We start from the raw sequence: 20642 nt of genomic DNA, 5'->3' as shown, positions 1-20642 counted from the left end.
CAAATATATTTTATAATAATATACATAAGTACAAAAAATTATATTGCAACATTTTTTACAAAGTTTTCTTAGCGCCTATTGTCTTTAGGTCGCCACCCTTTATAAAAAGGCCATACTAGTGTCAATAACCCTACATCCACACAATATGTCTTTTTATAATGTAACTTTATCCATGGCACAAGCCACAGGGCCCGGTGTCGCACCTGGCGTGAAAGGGACCTAGATAAAGGGTTGCAACAAATGCATATCGATGAATTTCATATAATTTTTTATCGACATGACCACATTTATATGTTTAAAATTTTCAAGTACCAATCGTTAGACTTATTTAATGAGGAAATTTGGACTAAATAATTCACTACAAAATGGATCTTTTGATCAACCTTTTTTTGACATAACATACGATATTAAGTATGTTACTTTTTGACAAGACTTACTACGCTACTATTACTTATTAAGCCTAACTGAATCATGGTAGTTAATTTATTTTGTAAACTTTTCAATTTTTACTCTTTTAATACTACTTACTATATCATATAATATTTATAATTTGCATACACATAATAATAATATTTCCATCTGACGCCAGGTGTTTATTCACATTTTTGATGAATTAGAATAATGTTAGCAGGCCCCTGTTATAATAAAAAATACATTTGCGTACTAAGCACGAGTTTATCACCCCTAATATTGCACCCTACTTAATTAGCTGTACAGCTGCGCACGCAGCTCGCGTGACGTCATATCGATTCTTTTATCGATATTATCGACCGTGCACCTGTCTAACTCTATCTTCCGGGGTAATGAACTTTTGACGTAAGAAAGGGGTTAGCTACTTCCTTATTTTAAAAACGGAAGATGAAATAAATATTTGAAAAATTTACAAAATTTTTAAATTTTTTTATTTTTATTCTTTTTTTTTAATTCTACTCCTTTACGTCAGAATATCTGAATAACTCTGGATAACATTTTTAAATGAGATTCAAATTGTAAATAAGATAATCATATCGGGAAATGAGCTCCCGTTCTACGAAAAATAATCATAGCTCCGTAAAAAGGTTATTTTTTCATGCGACATACACATACAATTATTTGTAGTCAGTATACAGTTATTTTATAAACAATTAGAAGGGTTTACAAATCCTTTTCGCGTTTTATTTTTGTCACAGCAGACAAAATCTTTTTATGACATTTAGGCAAGTATACGCTTTTGTAATGTTTGAAGTTTAAACATTCCCGTAACATTTAAACCAAGGATTTGCCGTTGCAGTCGCTTTAAGTAAACTGCGTTTCATACAGCAGTAGTATGTGAAAAAATACATAAACGCTTAAGTTAAACATCAAAGAGCAACAGTATTGAAAAATCAATAAAAAATAAAAAAATCAATAATTGACAAAAACGCGCCATTTCGTTTCTTACCGATTCCTCTTCTAATTTTCTTGATTCTGCTTCTAAATCGATCACCTCAATTTCATTGGCGATGGAAACATCTTCACCATTTACCAATACCTCGACAATCAACTCGGACATGAGAAAAATCCATTAATTTATCGACTTCTGATATTCTTCGATCTTTTAATATCGGAAATCTAACCCTCTGTGACGTACCGTTGTCATGACAACCCTGTTTTACAGACCTTACTGATAATATCGGTCTATCTCTTTCGTTTGCATTGTTTATCCCATAAAAGAAAAGGATAATGATATTCCGCTCAATGCCTTCGTGTTTCATAAAATCGATATCGCACAAGGCTGGCCGTCGATTAACCGTTCTATGGAAATACAAAAGAAGAAAGTTATATACCATAGGAATTGCACGGTAAATTCAATTCTGTTGCCCTGGTTTAAAACCTAGTTTAACGAATAACAATACCCTTCGTATGAGCTGTTATTCATAATCGCCGTTTTCTAACCCACCGCGTGGTTCAAACGATATTGATTTTCCGCGATCGCGTTTGCGTTTTTCGATTTATTGACTAAAATTAAAATCCACTTATCCAAGAATATATTAATTAGCAAATTCATAGAAATTGTTAGTATTTTATATGCCCATATAACGATAACGTCAGCAGTTAAAACTTATAGCAATTAAGAAGAAAATAAATTTTGTCTTTTTAATATTAACTCAACTACGTGTAAACAAAAAAGAAGTTTATCTATTTGCATATTTGTTTTTTTCTAATACACGACATTAGTTATATTCAGTTTTAATTCTGGAATTTTCTTACTTGAAAATATTGCTTCAATGATATTTTTTACATCTCAAAACTCTATCGTAACCATCTTTAAACTAAATTGTAAATTTTATTTATAGAATTTTGGGCATGTTCTACCATTTTAAACTATTGCTGGAGGGAAAAATGTTTATAAGGTATTTTATTTGTGGTTAATAAATAAAACACAACTATTGTTTGTTTCTTTGTATTGCATCAACTGTAACACTTTTCAGTTTTCTTCGATATTGAGCAAAGTTTACCTACATTATTATAATTGCTTGTATATTTACGTTAAATTGTTTATAGCCTTTGTGCGCTAGTTTGTGCGTGCGAGCTTCCAAAAACGCCCGATAGGTGGCAGTATTTTCAATTTCTTTGAGCGTAGATATTACACTGATATTACACAACTTCAACTTGGCCAGACTGCGTGGTAAAGAAAAAAGTTCGCGCATGTCCTTTAGTAGGATAAAATCGAAAAGACACTTCTGCGCATTTTATTAGTGACCATTTGCCGGGAATTGTAAAGGCTTTACTAATCACTGTCGGTTTTATTAACAATTTATCGTAAAATACAAGCATAACAACGCATGCTATGTCAAAATGCTCCAACTCCTGACAATACACACATGGCAACTTGTGCCTCATATTTGTTTTAAGCTTTAAGCACCAATTTTCTTTATAACAAGTCGTTCGAAATAATTAAACGACTAAAATTCTATAAATATCTTACTATGTATAGGTTAAAAATACATGTTATAACATTTTTACAAGACTATCCTTAATTAAGTTTCATATAAAAATCAAATAACTTAGCCATTGGTGTTTTATTAAGCCATTTGATTCATACATGCATACGAGACAAAACAATACTACGAAATTAATTAAATAATGGTAAGTACAAACAATATTTTTCGTCTACTTTATGAAAATTATAAATACACTCCAAAAAATATTTACATACAAAAAAATGTGGACACAATACTTAAAAAATAATTAATAAATTCGCTACACAATTCATAATTGCACGATTAAATTGACAAACTAACATAATCGATAACTAGGAGTATTCTTCTAACGGTTAATTATTCTTAATTAATCTTTAATTACGTATGTTGTTATTCAATTTGAGAAATCCAAAACTTATAAAGACGGATTTTTGTTTCTTTATATTTAAATATAATCGTCAGAAATAAGAGCGGAGTATTGAAATCATTAAAAAGCATCGCAGGAGTCAAAATAGGGACCTAATCAAACAAAAGCGAGCCTAAATTCTCATAGATTAAGATATACATGCCAGTAAAATATACACGGGTAGGGTACAATGTAGGTAATACTAAAATTATAGAATATATTAGAAGTATTCATTAATCAGCGAAACTACGCGTAGAAGCGTTACTTAACCGTAATATACTTAAGACGAGGTTCAACTCTGGATTCGAAATAAACTTCCAGACTGCTGGGTGCTCAACGATATCGAGCTGTGGAGCCAGGGGGGATAAACAAATGAACATCTCACGCGTCGGGTGAGTAATTAATATCCATAAGCCTTCGCGGAAATGAAATCTAACAATGAAGGTACAGGCTTTTAAAGTAAATTTAATCATTTATTTCTAGTTAGCACGTTGTATAGAACGCATCATAAATATACAATATTGTTGTATCTAAGGCACATAATGTTTAGGCTTTCAATTATTACTCCATATCGTAACAATGGTGCTAATTAAAAATTAGAACGAATGTGTGTTGTGACAAACACACAGACGCATGAATTTGTCACACGCACACGCTATTGCAAAGCTATTAATAAATACTACGGAACCTACAGACACGGTTAATAAAAAAGTTAACATCTCTGTTTCCCTTACTTACCCGCTTCAACAAATGCATTTCATACAACATGTTTTTGAGTGCCTAGTGTGAGTTGCAAGTAGTGAAACGTGATTATTGAACATTTCTGCAATGCTCAGAAGTTAGTTCAAGTTTAATGCTTTAAGTTATACCTCGAAGTTAAACGCGATCGTCTGGTCATATTTGTATAAATTTTAGATTTGGGTGTAATAGCTCCGTTACTTTTAATACGTATGCGTACGTACGTGTATACGTATTACTTTGTGAATCGCATGAAATTTCTGTATCACTCAAAATATATTAAAAGGTTAATTCAATGCAGTATTAGAACTTCGTCTAGATTATTAGTGTTTGCCTCCATCTCAATAGATATAAATCGTAGGTCAAAAGTATAAAATATGCTGATGTCACGACTAAATTAACCCATTACCGCTTAACCCATACTAGGCACTCTTTAAATCTCTATTTTCGTTAGCACATCGTGCGTTATCGCCAATCATACAAAACAACTATTTCAATATAAGACACGTCCAGAATGAACAATTTTAATCACAGTCTAGAATATTCGGCACCAATGAGCTTTTAAATTCGTCACATTAGTTTAGATCGAAATTGTGATGTCCGAACTTTATTACGTGACGCCTAATTTCTGGTATAACTAATGTATATAGCTAGCAATTGACTAAATCTTCGCTTCCTATTTCAACTAGTAGCTGTTAAATATATCTATAGTCTGTGGAACAGCTAAGTTATAAATTGTACCAAACTGATTCAACAGGGAACTCCGTTCCAACCTCTTTCTATAGAAAAAATATTGCGTGTCATACGATCGTACTAACTTCTAGCTCACTAAAGCTGATTTATAATAATCTTTATTGCTCGTTAGTTATTGCTACGTTACACTATACTAGTTCTCTATAAAAGGGCAACTGATTAGAAAATCCTCTGCAGCTTTTGGCCTGTATACATGGCACCTACTGAACTGTATTAATTATCCTTCTCTCACACGTCGACGATACAAAAGCAAGGTATAATCCAAAAGTTTATTGTTTTAGTTTGCGTATCTAGCTAAATCTAAAAGTTATAATAAAATGTGTGCCTCAATGAAGACGTGTAAAAGAAGGATATTTTTAGGAACCCAAAAGTTGACTGAAATTTTTGTAACCAGGCAGTGCTGTATGAATTACAAGATATTGTTTTTGTTGTTTTATGACGGCGATATAGAGATCGCAGATTCATATCACACTGCAGGATTATTATGAACAAAAACGCTGTCAACTCAACCGCACCTTAAACTAAAACTCGAACACAAAGGTTTTTCCAAACTATCGCTATCCCCCTCAGTAAGAGACAGAAATACCTTTCAAAGCCTTCGCGTTCGAGCGTAACTATCAAACCGTGTATATATATTTAGATTTAAGTGTAATTTGGCCACAATCGCCCCTTACTATACGTAAGGGGATCTATAATTGTAAATATTTTCTTTAAGTACATTACATTGCTATACTAATGACTAGCATGTATGGCCACGGGAAATCAAAAAACCAAAACATGATTTTAAATAATTTTATAACAAGCACTACTGCCTTTTTGTAACCAAAAAGATTGACATGATAATTAAGTTTATGATAGTTGACTATGTGTGTAAGCAATTACGCAACAAAATTAAATCGCCACAGATTCAATTATGGCGCGTAATTGCGGTATATTCCCATATTTTAATGATGATTCCAGTCAGTTCTTAACTGTTATGAGGTATTTTAATCGACCTCTTGTTCGGTTAGTCAAAAGACATAAATATGGCGTAAAATTTTATAAATTATTAAACGACGTTTTTACTTTACTTTTAGTTCTCTTTTAATTTCATTTTAATTATTGACTCCAAAATTAAAATAATAAAAATTTACTTTCATGACATAAATGTATAATAATAGGCAAGTGATACATATACCTAAGATCTAACATATTAAAATAGTGGTAATTTTATGTCTTATAAATTAATCAAATCATCAAAGTCATTTCACCTTTTTGGTTACAAAATAAACCTACCAAAATCGGATGGATTTATGACGAACACTACATTTTATGTCCTAATAATAAAGTTATTATACGTTATGAAAGGCACCTATATGTCCCTCGACAAAGGTCGATCTACTTCTATCATATATTTATCGGTTTAATCCGATATCGATGGTAATAATTCGCTGATATAAAAACCACAGTCTAAGCAGTAATGTGAACACTTCTTTTGAGATCTTCTGTTTATCAGTCTGTGGGGAATTTACGAAGCGAAATGTCGTATCGGATTAAAAAATGATAAATATGTGACAGCCGCTTCTAAATATACATGTAAATTAAATTCTTAAGCAAGGCTCGTCTTTCTCAAATCGTTCAATAAATTAAAAATCTCAATAAAACTGCGCTTACACTAATTATTTTTAAACAGAACAAAAACAACGTATCACACTTTCAATCGACAATTGGAAGCATTTTTCTTAACTGCCTTTAAGGTCAGCAAAACAACGATAAAAGCAGTAACTTTCACATATTCACTAAATTACTGGAAGGCTTTTTTCATATTCGTTATATTCTATAAAAATATTAGAATATAATTGTTTTTATAACTTTTGTAACAGATTTACCAGTTATTAAAATAGTCCACTAGATGGCGTTGTCACCAACATGTGACGTCGGTAAAGTCACACAACTAAACTACAATGCCAACAAAATATATACACTACGTAGAAAAAATTATTCTGTACAGCGAATAAATTTATTGTCAAACGAAAATATTCGATTTCAAATTGAAACTCGAAAGACAGTCCGGTGGTCTGGACCTCTAACGATATCCTTATTCTTTCAGGCCCGCTTATTCCTAAGGTAGTTTAATCACAGAGTAAACCACAATTAGAAAGAGAAAGGGCCGATAGAGTCGGTGAACTTGAATTTCAGTATTTATAAATCTTTGTTGTTTTCCTTTGAAAATGAGGGTAGTTAGTACCAGGATATCTAAATACGCTGAACTGGCCAAAAAATAAAGCAGAAACTATACAACATACAACTTTCACGAAAGACGTATGTATTTGATAGATTTTTAAAACGTTGTGGAAACCTAACAGTATTAGTAGCACTAATAATTCTGCTTTTTTTTAACGTTCAAGCCAGTACAGTGTACAATAGAGGTCAGTGTCTATGCGTAACAGGACGCCAGTGAGGGAGGGGCGCGGGGGTCCACCTTAGCACTGTTGCGGCCGAACCGTCGCCATGAACAGACGTCTCGGTCGCACCGTGCAAGGATCACGGTGATCGAAGATCTGGTGCCGGCTTATCCGGGGCAATGTCGTCCGTGTCGACTACGGATTGGACATTTGTCCCGGTGGTGTCCATGGCTGTTGTGTCCGATGTTATTACGTTGGATTGAAAGAAACGCTCTGTGAAAACAAAGTTGCCCTCTGTTAATGAATAGGCATCGGATGCCTATTGGTCACAATCACATTTATTCAATTATTTAAGCTTAGTTTCAAAATCTCTGAGTACAGAAGACAACGAACCATTCATTCTCAAATGTTCTGAAACTTTTTTAGGGAAGCAAATATAAACTTTCAAATAAAGCTTTTATTTACCATCATCCAATAAAACGACGTGGTCTGGACCCGTTGGTGCTGTCATAATATTAAATTCCTCTTCTAATGTCGGAAAAGGAGCATTCCATCTGCAAAAGAATTTTTAAAACTTTATTTTTCTTAAATGCAAATATATCGATATATCAGATATATAGAACAAATCAAATGTAATCTTTTTCAGTCAAAGCATAGGAAGCAACATTTATTATCTATAATAGAATTATATTTGTGAAAACAAAGTCATTCTATTTATATAAACAAGTAAATGCGCAAGGTTAAAAAGCATTATTCTTGCCGACAGTACTGAAGAAGCAATTTGTAAGTAAGAATCATACCTTGGTGGTGCTCTAGGTGGAGGTCGAGGTGCGTATAGCCCTAGGCCTCCCGGGGGCGAACTCCCACCTCCTCCAGACACCACTGCCCCACCACCTAAAGACCCGTAGCTAAACACCTGCAATATTTTTTTTGTTTTACTTGTAGAATACATTGCCGCGAAGTTAGTTTTCGATGTTGAAAATTTGAGTTATAGCGCCCTTGTTTTTCACTAGAGCAATTACCAAAATGAACTTCGAGATGATGTAGTTGAATAGATAGAAACTAGTGTGGGAATAGCGTACTGTTAGTCCAACCTAAAGGGTGTATCGGATACACCCTCACACCACACATCGAGGATACACTGTATCCTCGACCACTCCAACCACTGACTGGTCGAGGTGATGTATATTTCGTTATCGGCCGGAATAACTGCGCGTTTCAGAGTAAGACGTCATCGCAGCGATTGTAGCCGTAGAATTTAGGAGTCGTAACACTTTTGTAATACTGCAGTGACAGTGCACCAATTTTGCCTCAGCAGGTAGACTTATCGATATGTATGATCACTTATCAAAACTGGTTACTGAATTATCTCTCTCTCTCTATTTATTTATTTATTTAGTACTCCTACAGCTAACATAAATTATATATAATAACAAACAAATATACTGAGAATATAGCCAAAGATGGAATACATAGATGATACATACTTTAACAGCAAAAATATTAAAAAAGAGAACAAACAAACAAAAATTATTTAATACATTTGACTAATTGTGATTTAATTTATTTAACTAAGACTAAATTAGTTGTGTTGTGTGATGATGTAAAAGTATAACCTATCTATAATCATCTATCATAATAATATAAGTACCTGGATGGCCGATAGCTTTGCTCGGTATTTTTATTTTTTTATAAATTGTGTTTTTTGGAAATTAATATATATATATATATACAAGAATTGCTCGTTTAAAGATATAAGTCTATAATCTCAATGATTACCTGTTGTGGCTGCGAGTGGAAGTGGTTGAAGTGTGAGATGGGAGGATGGCAGTCCCTGTAGGGGTGCGGACTACGACGCCGTGGAGACCCATTTGGAGACCGCACCTCGGGAGATGATGGGGATCCCACTCCTACGCCACCCACACCTACTTCACTTGCTGGAGAGACATCCACACAAATTTAAATAAATGTATCATTGAGAAGCTATAAAAAAATTAAAATTGAGTTTTAAGTAGATTTCGCGCGCTTGTAGCTCGGTAAACCCACCAGATGTAAAATGAAGATTTTGAAAATCGAATTGTTTAATTGTTTAATTTAGAAAATTAATAAATCCGTGTGTAGAATATAAATCCTTTACAGTGATTAGACAGCATTAAGTCTAATCCTATAGAATATACACATCGGCTCGTAAACACGTGGCAAAAAGTTTGTTAGGGAAAGATTGCGGGTTTTTTTTACTATGGAAACACTAATCAGATGCGACAAAAACGCCCACTGCACTTTTAAGATTTATGAATGAACATACACGACTAAACATACCTGTAGATCTGATAATAGCAACTGGCCTTGCCATTGGTGGTAGAGGTGGTGGTGGTAGCATGGAGCTGCTGAAATACGGTGGTTTTGGACTTCTGGATAAAGTGTGAACCTGGAAAAGAAATTACAAATAATAACAAAAAAAATTCCTATATTTTTTTCTATAAAAATAAAAAAAAGTAATCACAAAATATGCTAGGAGCGGAAGAGAGTATTTTTTAAATTTATTCCTAGAACACTGAGGACGGCTTTTATGAATAAAAATGTGCAAATAAAAAAAAATAGTATTTACGTGTAAGTCTAGTCTCTATGGAGTAAAATTTAAAAAAATTAAATATTAAAAAAGAGCCTAAGTAATAAATAATATTAAGATGAAATGAAGTTCATAGGGGTAGCTAGTTTAAAATAAAATTGTGAGTTCATCAGTTATTTTCATATATTAATAAACCTAATTAAGCCGTGACTTAGTGACTTAATTTATTGACAATCTTTCTCGTTATATCGTTAAAGGTTATAACTTCAAAACCAAATTAGTCAAATTACTTTTAACTGAAATTCTCTTCTTCTCCTTTGTCTTCTTAAAATTTTTTTTCGCTGTGATCAAATTTCATAAACGATGATTTGAGAAGAGGTGATTTTAAAATCGTGCAATAAGCACGAATCATTTTTAAATAAGGGTTTAGAAGGTAATGAAGAACTGTCGCCGTTATACATTTTTGGAATTTCCTTTTTTTTGCCGAAAACGATATTCCATTGCTGCACAAGGTTTCTGTTTCTCAGCGCTTCTTCTTCTTCTTCTTCAGAAGAAGACAAGGTTTCTGTTTCTCAGCGCTACCTACTTGTAATTGCTGAACATCTGTAGGTGGTTCTTGGCAAACGAACGTGACGAAGTCACCCAGCGAATCCTGGGGCGTCCCATCATATTTGCTAGAGTGCTGGCTTGATAGACCTTCAGAAGCTGAAAGGCAAACGTCTGTATTAAATGATAAGATACTTTGTAAAACCGACAGGACCAATAAATGATCTGAAGCCAAAATTAAAGAAGAATCAGTAATCCGTAATCTGCAACATATATATTTTCCAAACACTGGCTAGCGAATTTCTATCATATGTAAACACTTGCATAATACATAAAGAGTTAGATTAAATTAAAAATAATCTATTATTTAATTTAATTAGATGTTTAGTACAAATACAAAATAAAATCATGATAGTTTTTACAGAACTAGGCAGAAAAATAAAAGTACATTATATATAAAATCTAGTATTGAATATAACACTTACAAGTAGGATGTGTGTCAGTGGGAGGTGGTGCATGTTGGTAAAATATCGTATTGGAAGGCACCAGGGGCGCCTGGGCAGCACTGAGACCCGCTGAACTATGTGGGATGCCTGGAAATAGTTTCCGTTTTATTACCTAGATGGCACTTTACACAATAAAAATACTATTATAAAAATGAATTGCAGCTTTAATAATAATCATATTTCAAGAGTGTAACTACGTTATTTTTTTATATTCGTTGGCTGTTTTGAGGGAAACATTGGGAATTTTTTTTACAGTTTTAACTAACTTTTTTTATTATATTTTATCCATCGGATTATCTATAAACTACAAACGCATTCTCTATAAAGTTTACACTACCTCTCCTCTCAGTAAAAAACCTCTGTGAAAATTTTCTAACTTATTCATAATGGGCATAATGCTTTTAAAACTTTCACAATGTTTAAAAAGCATTGTTCTGCCGTTTATGACATAAGTATACAAGGACATATATGGGTGAATTATTCTTATATAAATAAGATTTTAATATACAATGATTATAGTAAGAACCCTATAATAAACGTTCGTTAACCTTTAACACGACAACATTGACTTCTGATTCACAAAACACGCTATATTTAGTTGGACCAACGCGAGGTGCATACTAACACGGACGACTTGTAACTTATAGTCTAAGATATGTCAACAAAATTATCATTGTTTTGCAATTATTCGCAATTAAAATCCATTCGTTATTTATCATTTATTTAATGAGTGCAAATTTTAAAAGTATTGTACTTTTAACTGTAAGACTTGCTAATTTACAATCATACCATTAAAAAAAATCAGTAAATATAACCTTTTTAGATATTGGCCTCAAATTTCTGTATCTGTTTCGTGATAATTTGTAAATCTAATAGGCAAACGATCAGTCTTCTGTGCCTGACACACGCCGTCGACTTTCTGGGTCTAAGCGGTTTTCTCGCGATGTTTTTATTCCCCGTTTAAGCGGATATGAAATTTGCTTATATAAAGAAGAAGAAAATCTATTGGTGCATAACCGGGGAACCCACTACCTCAAGGATGAGAATCGCACTAGGCCAAGACTGCTTTAATCATATCATTATATTAATCGCAATTCACAAGAAACTATGCTAAATATATATACGGCATTTTAAGATGATATGACAGTGGTGCGAACGCGATACCTACTATTTGTAAAGCTTCCCATGTTAGGTAAACGAGTTCATAACACAAGGATAAATTTATTAATGGAAATCTTACTTAAAAGTATAAACATTTATTTATAATATACATTGTTAAACTTACAAAATATTCTGTTTCAAAAGTCTACTCTGAGTTAAATAATCAGTCTAACTTCTACACTACTAGCCATTGTTCCTATGATACAATTTAAATTAGACAATTAATATTACTAAACAGCCAATGTTAATTAAGTCTTCAATGACTACTAAAAAAATAAATGAAACAAAAGCGCATATACAAATAGTACAGCCATGGTAGAAGTTCAAGGAATTAAGGAAGTATTACCTATCAGCAAGAGGAGTGAAACAAGGCGACCCGTTGTCGTTAAAACTTATTACTTCAGTACTTGGTGGTTTATTACCCTTAACTAGATTGGTAGATAGAGATAGAATTTGACACGTAGACACGTTCATTTCGACGAAAAAAAACATACATAAATATAAAGGTGCATAGATGACAAACATGGGTGCTAAACACCTAACATGTTAAAGGGGAATGTCAAGGAGCATGTTTGGAGGAGGAGGAGGAGAAATGGAAAACTCTGTGGCAGAAAAAGTCAGGAAGATTACAGATGAGAAATTGTTTAACAGAAAACAGGTTAAATGACAACAACTAGGCATATTACCACAGCAGAATGGGCAAAATTCACTACTGAAGAAGAGCCCCGAGTTGGGAATGATGTAGAGGTAGACCGGTCAGGAATGGCGGTATAATTTGCATAACATGGCAGGGGATATGTGGACCACAGTTTCCCGGGATAGAAATAAGTGGATAGAGGTAAAAGAGGCCTACGTGTCCCTTGACACAGACCAAATATTTTCCATTGTGTTGAGTTATATATAAAATTATTGTATGGTCATATGTCAAAAGGCGGATCATAATTGTTCTTATATTCATGTTAATAATATTATTTTGTGTTTATTATGGAAAAGTAAATATTGATGTAATTTTTACTTTAAAAAAGATTTACTAGTTCAGCTTCGAGACTAAATTTATTTTACTATATACATAAAATATGGTAAGATTTACTGTGGACGGCTTTTCTGCATTCATTTATTTTTTGTGACTATGTTAACACTAAGAAGATTTGTTTTAACAACATACTATATAAAACGGGAGCTAATCATAAAGCAAAATGCATATTATAAAATTATTGTATGGTCATATGTCAAAAGGCGGATCATAATTGTTCTTATATTCATGTTAATAATATTATTTTGTGTTTATTATGGAAAAGTAAATATTGATGTAATTGTTACTGTAAAAAAGAATTTCTAGTTCAGCTTCGAGACTAAATTTATTTTACTATATACATAAAATATGGTAAGATTTACTGTGGACGGCTTTTCTGCATTCATTTATTTTTTTGTGACTATGTTAACACTAAGAAGATTTGTTTTAACAACATACTATATAAAACGGGAGCTAATCATAAAGCAAAATGCATATTAACTCACTAAAACACTGTCCAACAAGCATGGTAGAGGGAGTCCCCCGGTCAGTGGGCGGCTCAAAGGCGGGCGGCGCTGGACTGTTGTAGCCATAGTAACTGGACTCCAGCTTAATGCCGCCGCCGGACCCACTGGGAGATTCTGAACCCGTCTCTTGGAGAATCGAGGCTGAAATTATTGCAAATTATAAGAAAAAATACAGAGGGACACAATGGAAAGTTTTATTATTTTAAAGATGATATACATATACATAGACCTCCTTTGGAGCCGTTCAAGTATTATATAAGCAGATTTCCTGCAATTAATCCCCCCCCCTAATATCAGCCAAAGTAAAGCTCTCAAAAAAATAGTGCAAAAACGTATTAATTTTTTGTAGGAAACCTCAACAATGTGTGGATAATATTTGTAAAAAGTAGTTCGATCGAAGTTCCCCCCTCGGCTTAAGTAATATTTGAACGGCCCCTTTAATGTTAAATAATTGAAATGTTAATGATACTCTAGTGAAAATAATTGTTTCTAAGGTTATAAGACTATTATTTGTTTGAATATAGAAATAAAAATTACCTTTTGAGAGCTTCCAAAGCTCCTTGGAGGAGAAGACGCCGGTCGCTAAAATGATATCGTTGCATATAACACCATTGTACGGATTGTGCGTGTAGCCTGAAAGCCACATCCCACACATTATCTATTAATGGCTTTAATTAAGGCTTATTATCTATCTCATTTCCACTAAACGATAGCTTCAATATAAACAGGGATAGACATATTTCTGTCCACATTGTTTTATGTACTTTTCAATGTGAACTGTTTGATATTAAGTTGATTATCAGCCAATAATAGTATAGGATAATATTTGTTTAAGAAAATTCACATCTAAGTTCTACTAAATTTTCTCTCAGTGAATTAAATTCTATCTATAGTTTAAAGGATAGGCAATACAGCTACTATCAGTCATATTACCTAAATATAAATGTTGACAGGAATGACATGTAAATTTATCAACGAAGGTTAATAAAGACATACAAAGAGATACAATCGTTTAAAAATTTCTAAATCAGAGATAACACACCCTATGTCTTTGCTCTTCAAAATTTTTCATAAAGCATTCTTATGTCTTTGTGACTTATTGGATATATTTAAATGAATATATACACACACAAATTTGATGTGTACAGTTAGTATTTCAGTTTGTTTACACTCTCGTTCTACTAATCTTTTCTATACAATTTAAGAACTGTCAATAAATGTTAGATTATAAAAAAGAGTATGATGCATTGCTTCTGTATGTTACGTTTTGATTTTCATCTGTGTTAAAACAGTTGCCAGAATAACAGGGAGCAGTATAGAGTAATCATTTTATTACCTCCTTATTCGTAATTAAAACAGTTCATACTGATTAAGATTAAATACATATAAAAATATAATTTATTGATATATTTTCTACCTAATTTTTATAAAGTCGTGTAGACTTTATAGTTCAAAAAACTTAAAACCACTATTTAGTCTGTTGCATTACGAATATAGTACAAGATTGTCGTGTTTAATATATTTAGAAGAGCATAGACAAGAAGAAAGAGAAGGAACACCAACTACAGATAATTTGGCCAAATTCAAACGTTAAGCATGAATGTGAGTGCAAGCCAATGGGATTAAAAAATGTGCCTAAATGTCTCTGTGCAAACACCAATTGTACTCGCTATGGCCTGAGAATGGTTTTATAATTCTAATGACAATCGTTAATCGCTAGACACTATTTAATTTACGTAATACAAGTCTTCATACTTATTCATAAAAACTGAATCTGCAATCTTTTCGTCTCTTTCTGTCAAATTATGTTTATGCTGTGAAGAATATAGACAAAAGTTAAAATGGTGCAATTAGATTTAGATTTTTTGAATATGGAGTTTAATAGCTATGATAAAGTTTGTCCTTATTGTTAAAATGATTTCTCAGTGATTTAAAAGTGAATCAACACCGTAGAAGATTTAAATTGGGGTTATTATCACGTATATAAAAACAAATGTAAGAGTAATTTTATTATAATGTTTACTGAATAAATTTTTTTAACGCTTGTATTTATAAGTAGCTCACAACGAGAGAAAACCTTTCTTTTCCGGACGTAGCAACTGCAATAAGTATTTTGAATTTTCTCGAAATGTCATTATTATTCATTTTAAATAGGTCTTAATGGTAATATCTAGCGATTAAGAGTGACAGATTTATATAAACTCTTATCTACACATAAGCTAAAAAATGAAAAATAAATTTGAACAAATATTTTTATCTTCGTATAATTAAGGAAAACGTCTTTCAAAATCTTAATATTAATGGCGCCGTATAGATTTCATGATTGATTCCTAAGAACCCAACATAAACCGCATTATTATAAGATTAAAACAGTTGAATTAAAAATATTAAAACAAAACTTTTTACGAGCCAAGCCTATCTTGGTTCTAAGGTTATTCAGATACTTAGCGATACCTAACAGGGTCTCTCACACGTCAAAAACGTATCGCATTTGACACACGACAGTCACTCATAGCGCTAAGTCTAGACTCGAAATCTTACTACGGTTCTTAAATTGAAACGAAGGCAGTTAATATCATATGATAATGATCAGTCAAAATCATCTCTAGTTCAATCGCACACTACACATACCGTCTTTACCGTTAACCAATCATAACCAAGCGATACGCGCTATCGTGTTTTGTTTTACCACTTTTTAGGATTGAAAAGGCCAGCCCATTATTAGCATTAATTTCTCTTATAAAATCTATAGTCATATTTACATTTATTGTAACTATACGTATGTATATTTCATTTACATATCCCCTTGACACAAAAATTAATTAAATTTTTAGCTACATAATCCAACTAAAATCATCAATAAATCGTCGGCATTGTTATGGCTTTTGAGTGTATTTTATTTATCGCATCTATTTTTTACTAAACCATCCCCACCAAACGTGAACTTGTACATAATCCTAACCTAAAAGTACAACAAGATGCACTGTCTACAAAGCTACACGTGCAAATAAAAAAAGCGTGCAAACACATTCTCAGTCACCGTAACGAGACACGACACGACACCGACACGACACCTTTACTTTAAAGTTACCTTTGCTCTTTGCCTCATGTTCATTCTCTTTGTCCCTAGGCGGGTTTGGCGATAAGGAACCGCTTAGGATATCTGAAACATTACCACTTTATAATATTTTAGATAAAATAACATTTTTTTTAATTTATGTATTCTGTGATGAAAGTTTTATTTTCAATCTACACTAATATTATAAAGAGGAAAACTTTGTTTGTTTGTAATGAATAGGCTCATAAACTACTGGACCGATTTTAAAAATTCTTTCCCATTCGAAAGCTACATTATCCACGAGTTATATAGGCTATATTTAATTTTTAACAAAAGTAGGGTTCCGTAAGATATTAGGGTTTTTCGGACACGAGGTGTAAAAAATCAACCAAAAAATAAAAATAGGGGGTAGCATAGCAAAACGTTCCATATTAGCATGTACTAAAAAGGTAGGCTAGGCATTAAGGAGAAACGAAGTGCGCGGAAGCAGCTGGTATATAATATTTATAGTGTCCGAATTTGATAAAAAAATAATGAGAAACCAGAAGTTGAATCGCTCTTAAAGCTTTCACTAGCCATTACCGAATTGGATTGAGCTGTGTATTATTATAAACTTATAATTATTTTACATAATTAAAAAAAATCCGAATGTTCGCGTGGTTTACAGCGTGCGTGGTCACGGTTATATTAATTACAAGTTAATAATAATACATAGCTTAAATTCGTTAAAAAAATGTTTTCTTTAAATATAATAATGTTTTTTTATGGAAAAGAAGACCAACGAACAGGCGGATCACTTAAAGATAAGTGTTTACCGCCGCCCATGGACAACAGAACAGCAACACCACGAGGTGATGCACTCTTCTCAAGCGGCCTTTGAGGTAGTGGTACCCTCTTCTCTTGAAGGCCCCAAAGTAATAATATTTGTATTACAAAAGTGTAATCAAATCATATTTACAGAAGCTTTTAGTTTACTTATATTCAAAATTATTAAAAAAATAGTTTTACAAGTGTAACGTGTCTTATATTGACAAATATTATTATTATTATTCTTTGACTTTTATGCTGAAAAAAAAATCTTAAGCCAGAAAACATGTGTGCTTCATTTTCGACCAGTCAAGTTACCAGTCTCAAAAATAAAAGCATTATATCAGGTGGAAAATGAAGCATTCAAAGACAATAGTTGAGCGATAGACCTGGCAGACCGTCGCTCCCATTACCATAGCTATTGATGAAGTTCGCAAGGTAGAGGTCCAGTTCCCTAACTGATACGTTGATGTGGTAAGGGTTCACACAGAGGCCTGGCTGCGTACATTCTGGATGTTTCTCCAATCTCTCACCATCTGTACTTTCTAATGGTATCGCTTTGAAAAGGATTACCATTACTAGGTCTAGGCGCCACACCTGTAAAACGTGTAAGATAGCATTGTAATAGATAGTATAATACTCTTTATTTATTGATACAATTACCACATCTAAATGATTAAATTCGGTTTTCTATTTAATAATGAAACTAAAAACCACTCAAGTAAATGTAAATTTTGAATATTTTTTTTATTCAAAAGTCACCTACATGAGTCGTAGATTGATGGAATTTGTATTTTTAATCTTATTTTATTATTTAAATATTCGTGCGAAACAAATTGTATCAACATCTTAGTTTAGATAAGTGATAAGTTTAGAATGTCAGTTGCCAAATAGATTTCATGATTGATTAAGAAAACATAACAGACACCTACTAAGACAGTATATATAAGGAAAAATTTCGGTAAAACTCAGAGAAGATTCTTTAAATTGCTACACAGATGAGGAACGTTAACTTAACTTAGTAAGAGTAGAACGTAATCTCCTGGTAGAGATTGTTATTTGAGTAGATATTATTTTAGACTAATAGACAAAAAGGAAACCTACCTTATCTGCTTGTCGTAAGCAGTCTATCCTCCTCATCTTTCCCTTCTGGTCTGGATTGGATAGGACGCAGACGGCTGGTCTTTTCCCCGTGATGCTGAGAACAAAGTCCTCTCGACAGTCCTGCGTTATATCCTTGCGCAGCTTCCCTAATAATCTTGACGCCCATTTCTGTTTCACTTCTGCTTTTTCGTTCTGGAATTATTTTTTATAAGATCACAAATGTGTTTTTATTTATTAAGTTTCGGTAGAATATTTAGAAACATTACTTATCACATTATGTAAGAGGACATCTCGTGCGAATTGCTACCAAAAATATTATGAATCATATTGAAAATGGTGTGAAATTCCAACGTCAATAAACTCAAAGATGAATTCACGTTCGAAAAGAAACCTTCATTAAGAAATACATTTAATTATTATAATAATAAATCTAAAGATATCAATAATTTATCTATACATAAACAAATTTTCACTTAACCAAGGTTTGCAAAGCCTTCATTCAATTATATTTATCAGCACTTTTGTGTTTTGGCGAGTGTTTATCAATTTGATGTTTTACACTGTCTCCTCAGGGTAAAGTTTGGAGTCAAGAGTAAGGGGCAAATGTAAAAAACACAATACGGGAGCTTCGATTCTGAAACTTACCTACGAAAACTCCCAAGTCAAATTTACGAATCCTATCGTTCCAACGTCGCCCTTTTAACTTTACAAGCGGTTATACAAGTTTATTTAGCTGTATTTAATTGTAGAGTAAAAAGATACGAGATAAGAGGCTTCAGATAAGGCGGCAGATTTTTGGGGCTACAAATTTGTAAACCGAATTTTATACCAATTTAAAAAAACATCTACATGACCGTTTTCTGACGTTTTGGAGATGACTTGTCATATAATCTAGGACACGAGAATTGCAATTTGTAAAGGCAAGGGCGGCAAAGTAAAGTTTATTATTGAGTGAAGGAAGTTGTGCAGCGCAACTAACACGAACTTCAGAAATGAAGAATGCGACTGAAGAAGAAGAATACCTTATTATATTACCCTATGAGAAGTACAATTGAGAATTCTTCGGATGTTTTCATCATGAGCAAAATTTTGTCGTGATTTAAGCAGGACTAGATTAATGTACATCCATATAGGTTGTAGCTACGTTCACCATGAAACCACCATATCTAGTGGTCGTACCTAAATAGTCGGTTAACTCAAACATGTACGCAAGCGGGATACCGTCCAAGACAGTGGCGTACCAATTGTATGTAGATACTATTACGATAAATAAGTATAACTTTGTCATAGGGACGACATTTTGTATGTACTATTTTAGATTTATTTTGGTACTAGCTGACGTAAGTACTAACAGTTTATTAATGACGTGTTACAGATTATCTGTATTTATTGATATAAAGGACTCAACTTTGTAAATTGGTTTTAATTTTCTATTTATTAATTTTTTATTATTATTATTATTACTATGTTTATTGAAAATACTGTATATTTGTGTGTTGGAAATAAATGACTGTATTTATGATTTTATGAATGTTGTAATAAATATTTTATTTATAATTTTATTACTAAGAAATTAACACAAAATGAAATTAAGCGTCCGAATGCACATTATTAAAAATATTTGAAATCTAAAATACGCCATTATCCGAATATTGTATGATGTCGATTTGAAAGTTTTATTAAATTACCTTCTTTAGGAGGAAGGGTTATTACGGGATTGACTATTAATTAATGTTTGACCGTTACGAAACCCATGAACATTATATTGTAGTGGAAATATTTATTCTTTTATTCATTTCAGTAATTTAGTTTAAGTTATTCTGGGGGATGGGTTGGGGACAATATGTATATGAAAACCAATGAATGAAAAACCATAAAACTGGTCCAGCGGATGTCAAGTTATAGATTTCTAGAGTTTTATATATTAATATTATATTATATATACCACTGATATTTTTTTATGAATAAGAAACATTAACATAACATATAAAAAATTATATCTTATCAATTTCTTTAATTATAGAAAATTCATATTATTTTTTTTATATTCTTATATGCTATACGAATTTAAGTGTCATAATCATATATTTTGTAATGAGAATTTTTTTTCATTTAAGTAGAAAACGTTA

At 32.4% G+C, this 20642-nt stretch overlaps 1 protein-coding gene across 7 annotated transcripts in view; it reads right to left on the bottom strand.

The window, feature by feature from the left end:
- Positions 1–2408: 2408 nt before the first annotated feature.
- LOC111001161 (nuclear factor 1 B-type) overlaps positions 2409–20642 on the bottom strand; it is a 39923-nt gene continuing 21689 nt past the window's right edge. Inside the window, exons 3-14 of one of the 7 annotated variants that reach the window (XM_022270902.2) lie at positions 18514–18705; positions 17823–18006; positions 16636–16707; positions 14082–14177; positions 13524–13685; positions 10824–10931; positions 10379–10512; positions 9543–9651; positions 9003–9160; positions 8024–8139; positions 7689–7777; positions 2409–7517 (exon numbers count right to left, since the gene is read on the bottom strand). In XM_022270902.2, the coding sequence (XP_022126594.1) occupies positions 7363–7517; positions 7689–7777; positions 8024–8139; positions 9003–9160; positions 9543–9651; positions 10379–10512; positions 10824–10931; positions 13524–13685; positions 14082–14177; positions 16636–16707; positions 17823–18006; positions 18514–18705 (1575 nt within the window). In that variant the 3' untranslated portion in view covers positions 2409–7362. The remainder of the gene's footprint in view (positions 7518–7688; positions 7778–8023; positions 8140–9002; positions 9161–9542; positions 9652–10378; positions 10513–10823; positions 10932–13523; positions 13686–14081; positions 14178–16635; positions 16708–17822; positions 18007–18513; positions 18706–20642) is intronic. The other 6 variants (XM_045630795.1, XM_045630794.1, XM_045630796.1 and 3 more) reach the window with 6 other exon arrangements.

Source organism: Pieris rapae, chromosome 13, assembly GCF_905147795.1.
Source record: "Pieris rapae chromosome 13, ilPieRapa1.1, whole genome shotgun sequence".
Taxonomy (NCBI): Eukaryota; Metazoa; Arthropoda; class Insecta; order Lepidoptera; family Pieridae; genus Pieris; species Pieris rapae.
Note: the sequence above shows the minus strand (reverse complement) of the source record. Positions and strands in the feature narration are given on the sequence as shown.